The 12631-nt window shown below is 39.3% G+C and overlaps 1 protein-coding gene across 1 annotated transcript; it reads right to left on the reverse strand.

Moving 5' to 3' along the window:
- Positions 1-2062: 2062 nt before the first annotated feature.
- Positions 2063-11206, reverse strand: LOC121264260 (plant UBX domain-containing protein 4). The gene is made up of 4 exons (XM_041167370.1): positions 10955-11206; positions 9675-9960; positions 2972-3067; positions 2063-2633 (listed from the first exon to the last, which is right to left on the reverse strand). The coding sequence occupies exons 1-4, from the start codon at positions 11098-11100 to the stop codon at positions 2253-2255; spliced, it is 909 nt and encodes a 302-aa protein (XP_041023304.1). The 5' UTR covers positions 11101-11206; the 3' UTR covers positions 2063-2252.
- Between the last annotated feature and the right edge of the window lie 1425 nt (positions 11207-12631).

The following is a 12631-nucleotide window of genomic DNA, read 5'->3' on the forward strand; positions in this document are numbered from 1 at the left end:
ATGAAAATATTTTTTATAATGTAAAATATGAAATAATGAATAATAATCTATAAGAATAATTTTTTTTTTTTTTTTATCTAAAATATTTGGACAACAGTTTGAAAGAGACGTTGGATTTGAGTAGTTGCGAGTGACTTATGGCCAGCTGGTTGTCATGTGTGTCTGATGATTTGGTGCGTGGCGAGCACATAATTTAGAAGCAAGCTGGGGGTACTGGTGGGGTACCCAGAAGACCACACCCTAGTTAGTAGAAGCAATCTAGCTTGAATTTGGTGGTGGCATTGAGAGTTTCTTTTTGGCCGACAAGATATCGTCTTTTCTAGTCCAATCGATGCCACTATGAATATTATTTGAATGGAGTTTAAAGTGTTCGGCCGGAGTGTGCATGAGAGATGCCTCATCACTGGCTACTTTCCTTTTCCGGCCCTACCTTTTTCCAACCAACGAGAGCATGGAGCCATGCGAGGATGAGCAGGAGCATGACCCATCACCATTTTTGCCCACCATTTCACTGTTTCAGCATCACTAATTTCCACGCTTAACACAACTTATTAACTTTCTATCTTTCTGTAATTTTTACAGTTTGTTTCCTTGACTTAAAGATGGGAAGAGAGAGAGAGAGAAAAGGGGGGGGGGGGGGGGGTTCCATTTTTTATAGAGTCAGTGAAACCACATTGAACTGTTGAACTGGGAAGAAATCGTCAGAAGAAGCAAGTTATAAAAGCTACACGTAATAAAATAATAATCATAAACTTCAAATTTTTTCTTTTATAATTTTTATATAACCATGTATTAAATTGAAAATATTTATATAAAATGATGTTATTTTTATAAATTATAATAATTATATAAAAAAAAAGTTTGTAATTGAATAATTTTCCTAATAAAATATCGTAACATGATTTTATCTGACAACATTCACATTTGTATCCTCCAAACAACATAAACTCCAACCAATCACTGTTCTGTAAAAAAAGTGTGGCATCTTAGACAACAACCACAATTAACCAACAACTGGGCTCGAACCGTTCTGGGGTCTACATGAGGAGTTGGCAACTGATGTCAAGCCCGACTGAAACTCCTGAAGAACCGAGTTAAAGGTTGCGTAATCGTATCTACTGGTGCCAAACCCCAAATCTGATAGGAGAATGACCGAGAAAGGTGATCTCTACATTGAACTAATTACACTTTTTTTTTCAAATATTTTTAAAACCCTTTTAAATATTTAAAAAAAATTACAAACTCATTAAAAAATACGTTCTTAATCATTAATTAAAAAAAAAAAAAACAAGTATAATACAGGGTCACCTGCATTTTCCAATATGATATCATGCTGCTTCTTCACCCACAAATTTAGGGGAGCATTGTTCCTGAATCCAACGGGAACCTTCAAATTTATATGGAAATGGTTCACTCGCTACATTTTCGTATTGTTTCCACTTTTAATTGTTTTCTTCTAGTGATTGTCTCGTTTAGTTACACAAATAAAATGAAATAAGATAAAAATTAAAAATAAAATAAAATATTATTAAAATATAATTTTTATTTTAAGATTTGAAAAGATTGTATTATTTATTATAATTTGTGTGAAGATTTAAGAAAGTTATAATGATTATATGAGATGAGATAGTTTCATCTTTATAACCAAACTGGCCTAAACCATGATAGAGTATCGTAGCTTTCACTGTTTAATCTCTTCGGAAAACGAAACTTAATGCACATAAGATTGAAAAACAATGATGTTACAGCGAAGAAAGACTACCGTGCCAAGTAAATGGCCGGATTTCTCCCTTAAAAAGATTTCATTAATCACCCTAGCAAGAGCACATGCACTCATTGAATAGAACGCGGGATCTAAAGCGCTAGGAAGTTTTGTTATTTAATTTATTTATCAAGATAAAAGATTTTCTGCTCCTAGACATTCTTGTTACCTTTATTTTTGATAGGTAATTCATGTTACCTTGATGGGAAAGAACTACAATCCCATTATCACACTAGGTCCTACGACGCATTATGGCTATAAACTAGATCACAAAGAAAAAGAAATGAAAGCTTGATGAAATTCACGCGATAACAATGAGAATATGATTTCTAATTCTCAACAAAAACAGTGTCTTTTAAGAAGTATTTCAGATCATTTATCGAATTCTCAGAACACACACTCTGGGCCTTAAGTATATGGAACTGGTTCACTTCTTCACCAAGGCACCTATTATGTAATGACCAAAGTGCAAAGATCTTGGCGCAGCCAACTAAAATTTCTGGATAACCACTGAATTGGCAAGACCGGCTTGCTCAATTGTCTGAGCTGGATCACTAAGAAGCTTGGGAGGGAATCCCATCATCTGAAGATGATAATTCCTAGCACCTCCAGGCCTTGATGCATCAATGAAGGATCGAATGTCATTGATCGTATGGTGGTGATTAAAATGTGCTATCATGCGGGTCCCATCAGCCAATCTAAGTTGAATGGCGGTTGACGGCAATGTTTCATCCACAACCAGGCCCATGGAAGGTGTTGGAGCAGAGTTGAAAGGGGTGGAAGCAACAGTTGGCTCGGGTGCCACTGGAGCAGAGCTGCTACCTAGAGTTCTTCCCACACCCTGAAATGGAACACGGCGCCTCTCTGGTTCCTGCACAAAAAGTAAGGGGGGGGATGGTAAATTTCATGTCCGCTACTGGACCTTAGATAGAACCAATGACATTTCCCTGCATCTGAGAGCACGTAGATACATTAAAAGATGCACTACAATTTCACAACTGTAATACCATGACCAAGGGCAATAGCCATTGAATAATGGTTCTGTAAAATTCTTTTTTTGATCAGAAAGCTGTGCATCAGCAGATATTACATGCAACCGACATTGGTTCACTAAATTTTTTACCAGTTGAGACCAAATAATTTGACACTGGTGGCATATAATGACAGAGAAAGGGATGGACAAATTAAATCTTTTAAAACAGTACTCACAGGGCAGTTCTCATTTCTTCTTATTAGATTGACATGAACGGAGGACCTCCTATCTGCAGGTTCAAGCTCTTTAGGGCACTCAGACTTTCTGATACTCTGCATTGAGATGTCACCAAAAATGTAGAAGAGTAAGAGAAATCCACTGCTGATGCCAGGGTTAATGGTTACCCAATGAACAGAAAAAGAAGTTACAATGTAAAGTCAAGAATCAACAGTCAATCTAACACGATTACCACCCAAATTCATTCACATTAACTCAGTAAGAACAAGGGAAGATAAGACTGCATGCAACATATAAACCTGCAACAGATTTTTTTTTTGGTTCATTACAATAAACAGATGCTGAAAAAACAAACAGAAGCCATCCACCTGTAGCAGAAATTATGATGGCTGCTTCTGTTTCTGTTTCTTGTTCTTTTTTCTTCAAAGAATTCTTATTTTTTTGATAAGTAAGAAGTAAGTTTCATTGATATGAATGAAAAATAGGCATAGCCCATACACACAGGGAGTATACAAAAGAAAAAGCCTAAATACATTCTAAAAGCGCTAAATTTAAGATAAAAAATCATGCACATTGTTTCCATTAAGGACAATGGCTGAAAACCATAGGAGTAGAGTGTGTAGAAAAAAATTCTGAAGCTCTGCCATTGTTCGCTCTCTATCTTCAAAGCACCTCGCGTTCCTCTCTGTCCAAATACACCACATAAAGCACAAAAGTATCATCTTTCACACTGCGGCCACCTGGGGACAGCATTGAATACCCTTCCAACAAGCAATCAGGTCAGCCACCTTTGACGGCATAACCCAAGCAACATCCACTCTACGAAATATCCCATTCCACAACTCTCGTCACCTCACAATGCAATAATAGATGGTCTACTGATTCCCCATGTTTTTTGCACATATATATATTTCTTTTATGTCGGAGAACCTCTCCAAGGCAGGGCCTTTTGGACCCACCCCTACAGAATAAACCCCGGTCCCATGCACCGAACCTTTGGAAGTTTTCCTACACGGAACTGATTAAATCGTTGACTTTTCACCAGGGGTGTGACCTCAAAAAATTGTCTGCACCCATGAGATGCTGAACCATATTTTTTGCACATATAACATCAATCCATCACAATGAGACCCCCCTTCCTTAAGTTGTCCGTGGTTAGAATATTCCCAAGGGCAGCCGTCCACTTAAAGAAGGCCACTTTGGAAGGTAAGTGAGACCTCCAAATGCTTTTCCACAGGAAAGATACATTACCTTGTGAAGCCAACATTTTATAATATACCTTCACTGTGAACTTCTTGCTACTACTGGACCTCCATTGTATCCTATCACCCTGTGCCGTTATACTTCTTGAGGAGTATATCAGGCTGAAAAATTTTGAAATGGTAGACAGTTCCCAATCATGGTTATCCCGAGTAAATAGAATATTCTACTGATGGGAACCATGCGCAAACACAAGCACATCCGCCACCGCAGCCTCCCTATTAGCTGCAATACTATAGAGAGCTGGGAAGGTCCTCTCCAAAGAGCGCTCTCCACACTAAACATCTTGCCAAAACTTGATTCTAGTGCCCTGTACAACCACAAAATGGATGTTTTCGAAAACTGCCAGCCCCCCTAATATATCTCCACAAACCCATGCCCTACCGCCCCCTCACTACATTAGTGCACCAACCACCCCAAGCACCTCCGTGTCTAGAGTCAACAACTTCATTCCACGATGACTCACCCTCCAAGCGATACCTCCATAGTCATTTCCCCAATAACGCTTTGTTGAAAGTCCTTAAATTTCACACACCCAAACCTCCACTTGAGATTGGGGAGCAAATTTTATTCCAATTAACAATGTGGAATTTGTTTTCCTCCTCCAGACCACCCCACAAGAAAACCCGGAATAACTTTTCGATCCTATTTGCCACCCCAGCAAACAACGGAAATAGAGATAAGATATAGGTCAGGAGATTAGATAAAATACTTGTGATTAGTGTGGTTCGCCCTCCCTTCAATAGATACAACCATTTCCACCCAACCGATCTTTTCTCCAATTTCTCAATAACCCCTTCCCAAATAACTCTAACTTTGAAAGTCGCCCTTAGAGGGAGGCCCAAAAATTTTCATAGGCAGAGAAGACACTTTACACCCCAAGAGATCTGCTAGGCTATTGATTCGAAGCACCACACCAACCGCCACCGTCTCAGATTTACCAAGGTTTACCTTAAGCTCCAACACGACTTCAAGCTTGAATTTGGCCCAACTCCGCTTCACAAAAAAGAAGTGTATCTCCTGCAAATAAAAGATGTGAGATCATTATAGAGCCATTAGTATCATTACCCACTGAGAATCCAACTAAAAAGCCACCCTCAACAGCTACCTTCATCATCCGGTCAAGTGCCTCCATGACAATTAGGGGTGGGCAGCAGGGGCTCGTACCCCACTACTCCTCCCCTGCATGGGTGGGCAGGCTACCCTGCTCTGCCTATTCTGGGCAGGATGACCCCAACGGGAACCCGCCCAGACCCCCACTCCGCTCTACATATATAATTTTTTTTTAATATTTTTATATATAAATAAATATATTGTATATAGATATATACAATTTATTAAAGATTTGAAATTGTATTCAAGTTATTGGATTGTCTTGGCCTCCTATTGGCTTAGGAGGCCAAGACAATCTAATAGTCATATTTAAGCAATGTAGGACTTAGTGACAATCTAAAATATAACTCTAATGAGTTTAAGTTCTTTTTGTATTTATAAATTTTAAATTATAATTTGGGTTCAAAAAAATATTTTTTGACCCAAAAATAATTTTTTAGACCCAATGGGTTGGCCTAGGCAAAGGCAGGGCGGATGATATTTTTGACCCTGCCCCCAGCACTAGGGCGGGGTGTTGGGAAGGTCCCCCCCCCCCCCCCCCCCCCCCCCCCCCCCCCCCCCCCCCCCCCCCCCCCCGCGCATCATGCGGGTAACACCCCTAATGACAATAACGAAAAGAAATAGAGACAACGGGTCCCCTTGCCGCAATCCGCGATAATTGTTAAAGAAACCCACAGGGTACCATTAACTAACACTGAGAAACGAGCAGTAGTAACACAATGTCGAATCTATGAAATCCACCTATCACCAAAACCGCACCTCCCAAGTGAGTAAAGGAGGAAATCTCAGTTTACATGGTCATATGTTTTCTACATATCAAGCTTGCATAGAATGCTTGGTGTGCCCTCCTTCAACCTATGATCCAAGCACTCATTGACAATAAAAACTGAATCAAGTATCTGCCTCCCCGAACAAAAGCGTTTTGAGGTTTTGAAATAACTTGCTTCATTACCAAGCTTAACCGATTAGCAAGAACCTTCTAAATAATTTTGTAAACCTCACTCATTAGGCTTATAGGGCGGAAATCCTCAACTTCCATCACCCCATGTTTATTCAGTATGAGGGCTATGAACGTCGTATTAAGGCATTTCTCAAACTTTTTGAAAGCATGGAATTCAAGGAAAACCTGCATTACATCACCTTTCACAATCTCCCAACAATGTTGGAAGAACCCCATTGAAGACCCATCCAGTCCAGGCGCTTTGTCTTTAACCATATTGCTAATGAGCTTATACACGTCATCTTCTTCAAAAGGTCTTTCCAGCCAATTCATGCTCTGTATATCGATAGACTCAAAAGGCAAATCATCGAGCTTCGGCCTCCAACAAGTCAGTTCCGTGAGCAAGTTCTCATAATAATTCACAATATGATCCTCTAGTTCAGTGGGGGAAGAGAGAACTTGATTACCTGTCTTGAGTTTCTCAATAGTGTTGTTGCGCCTATGTGAATTAGCCTCTATGAAAAAACTTCGTACATTTATCCCCTTCTTTTAACCAAAGAGCCCTAGATTTTTGTCGTCATGAGATCTCCTCCATCAACAATACCCTCTCCAGTTGTCTCCACCACACTCTTCCTCAACAATACCTCTTCGGAAGTCTCTCCCATCAATACCTGCCCCTCCAACTCCTGTAAATCCTCCATTAGAGTAGTCTTCTGGTTGTCAATACTGCCAAAAACTTCCATGTTCCACCTCTTTAAATTTTGCTTTAAAGCCTTAAGCTTACCTGCAAGAATGAAGCTAGGGGTACCTATGAGCTGATAGGAAGACCACCAAGAACAAACTTTCTCAACAAACCCGTCCACTGTTAACCACATATTTTCAAACTTGAAATACTAGCGACCCCTATAAACGCCACCACAATCAAACAAAATAAGGAAATGATTCGAGCAAACCGGGGCCAGCCTCTTCTGACTCAGCTCCGGAAAGTGGGCTTCCCAAGAAGGAGAAACAAGAAACCTATCCAATCTCGACCACCCCCTGCTATTAGACCATGTGAAATCACCCCCAAAAAGAGGGAGATCCAAAAGGTCCAAATCAAACAAACTCAGAAAACTCCTCCATAGTTGTAGAAGTGCGAGAGTTACCTGATCACTCACTAGGAAAGCGAGTGATGTTGAAAATCCCCACCCATACACCACGGCACGTCCTATAAACAATATAAGCTCGCCAACTCCTCCCAAAGTCTTCTCCTCTCTCTATCCAAATTAGGCCCATAAATGACTACATAAGCCCAGTTCCACCCATCTACTACATTTTTAAATAGACTAGCAACTGAAAAAGTCCCAACACACTCCTCAACCGCCTCCACCACTATTTTATCCCACATTAAGAGAACACCTTAGACGCTCCTACCGAAGCCAAATAAGACCAACCTACATACGAACACCCCCACAAGCTGCAAATAAGTCTTCTATCAACGACCCTCAATTTTGTTTCTTGAAAATACATTACATCAACCTTCCACATTCGCAATAAAGATTTTATGTAAAGGCGCTTATTGCTATCATTAAGCCCCCACACGTTCCAAAAGAGGATCTTAGGTTTCATGGACAATGGTAGCTCCCCTCCCTTTCATTCTTTTCCTTCCGCCACTCCCCTCATTCACTTCATAATTTATAGAGCATTTAAGCCTTTTAAGTTCCCTATCTCTCTTTGTGGCGAACTTCAATCGACTACCTTCATTGGCAACAAGGAGGGCCCTGAACTGCTCTTCAAAGCCTATACATGCAACACAGGCTTGCATCTCCGCCACTTTCTTGAACACCCAACCCAAAATGAACTGCTCTGAGTTAGGATTAGGGGGGAGCATGCGTATAGATTCAGCATCACCCCCGTCGATGCATTCCCCTTCACAAATAGCCAGCTACATATCCACCCTTATTGACCCCTTCGCAAGAAGCTCCTCATTTTCATCTTCTTTTTTTTTTTTTTTTTTTTTTTTTTTTATATATAATCATGGTCTGCTTCTCCAAATACCACTAAAACACCACTGTTTGGAGCCAAGAGTTCTCCAAGTGCCGACTGTGTAGTTTGCGTTAGCATCTGCCCAACGTCATCGTCAATTATCTGCATCTGCCCAGACACAGTTGTTGTCGGAGATACAACATACACGGTTGTTGTCGGAGAGACAGCAGAGGCCACTGTCGACCTATTCTGTGCAGGTACCAAGGCAACGAGGGCTACGAAGGCGGCAAAGCTGCTCAACTTTGCACCCCTATGCTCCGATATGGCTTAAGTCGATGACAAGGCTACCACCAATGCTACTGTGGCCTTCGGTGAGGCCGTCTAGGTCTTCGCCGACGACGGTGGCTTGGGTCCACACATCAATGGGCCTCATGCCTGCTACGTCTTCTTTCTCCAGGAAGGGCCCATTTGAGACACCGACATCCCCTTGGGCTAAAGCCCATTTCCCCAACCCAAGACTTTTTCCTTTCATTTGGACTAGCCCGTAACTTGGGCTTTGCCTTCAGGCCCACCCAATTGGCCCTTACCCAATTCCCCTTTTAAGTTCCCTTCACCGCACCGTATCAACTTATTGAGTTTATCAGACATTTCCATCAACCTACCTTGCATATCGTGCAACTCCTTCAACACAATTACCTCTTTCTGCTCAGCCCACACTTTGCCATCTTCCTCATGGTACTGAGCCCTTGCCGAAAGTAGATTGCCGCCTGACCTTAGTAGGTATGTCTTCTCTGGTCTTTGCACGTCTCGAGGTGCCTCCAAGACCTCCCTATACGACCGAGACAACAGTGGAAGTAAATTTTGACCACCTTCTCCACTAGCCTCCAGCAGCACCACTGCAAGGTTTCTCCACCCCGCTCCATCCCTATCCTTAGGAATGAAAATGAAGCTGTGATGGCCTCCCCCACCGTACTCCACCAGAGCCGTGTAGAAGCCACGTGAGTTTGAACACACCATTGTGCGATGAACCCTCTGCCTCCTTCATGGTGAGCAGTGTAAAACACCTTGCATCCAGTCTTCAAACTTCCCTCCAGAGCTCTGGAAAACCAACGGGCAGTGTCTAATCCCAAACGTAGGTTTTTCACAACCTTCCAACCTTTCTCTGAAGCACCTCACACCCATCTCTTCTCACTTTGAATACCTTCGATTCAATGGCTATACGTTTCATGGGAGGCATCTTCCTTCCAATGATACTCCGCCAAAGAACGCCGTCAAGTGGCCACAACCACCATCTTGGAAGCAGGGTTACTTTCAAGAGTTTTTACGTACAGAGAGAAAAAGAAAAGGAGAGAGAAAAGACATGTAAAAACAAAAATTTTGTCTGTGTAATTCTTCAAAGAATTCAAAACCACGATGGCTATTACCTCTAAGAAAGCTGCATTCTCAGGATCGTCCAAACTCCTCAAAGGGCCGTCATTTACAGTGAAACCATTACTCCAGAAAACAATGTTGTGAACAACGTTCTCAGGCTGCTGAGGAGCAGTTTGTACAGTTTCCCCTGAAAGTAGTCTACCAGTTCCTGTAAAATTGCTTGAGCTTGAAGAGGGACGGAGTTGTTCAACAGGCCCTTCAACTGCTCCCAGTTGCCTAGCTTGATTAAAGATTGCATCCACATCATTGGCCTTTGAAGGATCTTGGACGAGCATCCCACTGCAATTAATAATATTCCAGATGTTAGCATACAATAACCATTTCTACAGCTGCAATACGACTCCGTCATGTTATCTTCTACTATATCGGCAGAAAAAACTTAGAAAATCCAATACTATGAAAATTATGCCAACATGCATCTGTAAATTGAGCAAATCATGTAAATGGAGCCAGTATTGGTGTCAAATCCTGTGCAACCATGACACGTCATAATTTCAGCATTCATTTTGCACAGAAAATGCCCATACACTACCCAGCCGTGATTCTATGGAAACATACTCTTTAATCCGGGATTTTCACAAATTCTCTGATGCAGTAAAAATAAGAATATACCGTTGAGCAACTGTCTGGAATAAAATTTTCCAATTTTAAAAAAAATATCGGGCATTGTAATCAGGCAAGATTCTCTTACCAAAGATAACCAAAATCCTAGGCATAATTCAATGACCCTTGTTGCAGCAAAGCTACGAAAAACATACAAGGATATGTATCGAGACATATTAATGAGCGAAACAAGAAAACCATTTTTTGGGTCCTACACCAAGTAAGCCTCAATCGAATATGTCACGGTGATGGGTCTCTTTACATAAGAAACATTAATCATAACCCGAATGAACTATAATTAAACATTACGCTTCCCAAGCACAGCCCCAATTCAAATGCTCAATCACTTCCTTATCGTTTAATTGGGAAATTAATTAATTCTTATCTTCATTGTCTCGATATATTCTTCAACATAAAAATATTCTCAAACGCCAAACAGAGCATTAGAACAATTAAATAAGAATACACATTAAACTCATAAAAGACCTAATTATAATTATTTTTTTACGAATGATAAAAAGACCTAATTATTCGAAAACAGAGGCTACTAATCAAAGTTCTCATGCAATCAAATGAAGTGGAAGTATAACTTCCAATAAGCGGGAATGAAAGTTTGATTTATTGGGGGATTTAGAAGGTAGAACTGAAAGCTAGGGTTTAAAGGAAGGACCTCTTCTCGCCACCAGTGTAGTACTCTTGGGGGCCATCCGAGTCACTGTCCGAGTCGGCGGACGGGCGGTTCAGATCGGAGAGCGTGCGTATACCGCCGGTACGGCTGCTCGAGGGCTTCGAAGGTTTCTTGTCCCGTGACGACATTGACTTCTGCGATCGAGAAACGGAGACTCGCGAGAGAAAGGAGTTCGACTAGGAGCTAGCTTTGGCGTTATACCCTATATAATAACCACGCGCTCTTCCGACGTGCGTCGACCAATGAATAAACTTTTTATTTTTATGTTTATTTTTATAAGCAATAAAAATAAATAAAAAATAGGATAGTGCTGCTATGTACCTAAATTTATGGTATGCCCCTAATGCATATTGTAATTTTTTTTTTTTTTTACTTTTTATTTCAAATATTTTTTAAACGTGTTTAAATATTTTTTTTTAAAAAAATATTTCATTTCCTTAATTATTAAATAAAAAGATATTAAAAAATAAAATAAAATACATGATGAATCAAATTAAAAAGACAAACTCAATGGGCATAATATCATTTTTCATTAAAATAAGTGCATGTTTGAGATTTTGGGTAATTTAACTTTAACTTTTAAGACAGTTTTTGAATATTGAGATAAAATGGATTGAGTTGAGTTGTGAATAATAATATTTTTTTGTTTTATTGAGATAGTTTTAGCTTTTTTAAATTGATATAGATTTAACTTTTTAGGTTGAAATATATGAAATAGGTTAAGATAAGTTTAAATATTTTATAGAAAATTGAAAAATTTTATGTCTCATTAATTATTAGTTTGAGATGAGTGAAATTTGATTTAACAATCTAACACATCTACCTAAGGTTTGTAGTTGCAAAGCTTAAGTAATAAGCTCCATTATTAAAAATTTATTTACTATTTGAAAACTATACGTTATAAAACACTTTTAGATATGTTATTTTGTTTGGAAATGAATTAAAAAAAAAATTTGATATAAAAATGACATAAAAAATCATTTAATGATCATGACTATATCTTTAATAAAAATCAAAATTTATAATAAAAAATAACTAAAATAATCTATAGAATTTTTAATAAATATAATGAAAAAAACCTCTTCAACAATGCATAAATGAAATAGCAATACATTATACGATTATGCATAAGATATCGACAATATTGTAATTATGTAAAAGTTATAGAGATATTTGTACTGCTTAACGCTTCTTTAATCGTAACTACGTTAAAAATACGGACGAGAAACATCAAATTCTAAAAAGAACTTTTTAAATTAACAAGTAATTTAAATCTGTCAACCAAACAACCTAAAAAAAAAAAGAGAGAGACCTTATATCTCTTAAAAGTAAATAAATTATATAAATAAAAAATTATTTTATTTTTTTCTAAAATACATTAGGGTGGCCTCACCACCTCTTAACTAGGGTTGAATAAAAATTCGAAAATCCGACTCTGTTTCGGTTCCACTTCGACGAGTCGAAGTCGAAGTCAAAGTTTTTTTTCTCTTGAAAGTCGGAATTGGAGTTGGAATCAGAGTCGGAGTCAGAGTCATTGATGAACCGACTCCGGCTCCTCTCCGATCCGACTCCGACACTCTGCCTTCAACTCCACCTTCGCTTCCAACTCTGACTCCGACACTCCGCCTCCGCCTTTGATTTTATACATATTTAAAAATA

Source organism: Juglans microcarpa x Juglans regia, chromosome 5D, assembly GCF_004785595.1.
Source record: "Juglans microcarpa x Juglans regia isolate MS1-56 chromosome 5D, Jm3101_v1.0, whole genome shotgun sequence".
NCBI lineage: Eukaryota > Viridiplantae > Streptophyta > Magnoliopsida > Fagales > Juglandaceae > Juglans > Juglans microcarpa x Juglans regia.

What these genes read in the sequence shown, in the direction of transcription:
- LOC121264260 (XM_041167370.1), bottom strand. Translation starts at nt 11,100, where the DNA reads ATGTCGTCACGGGACAAGAAACCTTCGAAGCCCTCGAGCAGCCGTACC. An exon ending in TACACTGGTGGCGAGAAGAG is followed by an intron (nt 9,961 to 10,954) that starts GTCCTTCCTTTA and finishes TATTAATTGCAG; the next exon opens with TGGGATGCTCGTCCAAGATC. An exon ending in AGAATGCAGCTTTCTTAGAG is followed by an intron (nt 3,068 to 9,674) that starts GTAATAGCCATC and finishes ATCTCAATGCAG; the next exon opens with AGTATCAGAAAGTCTGAGTG.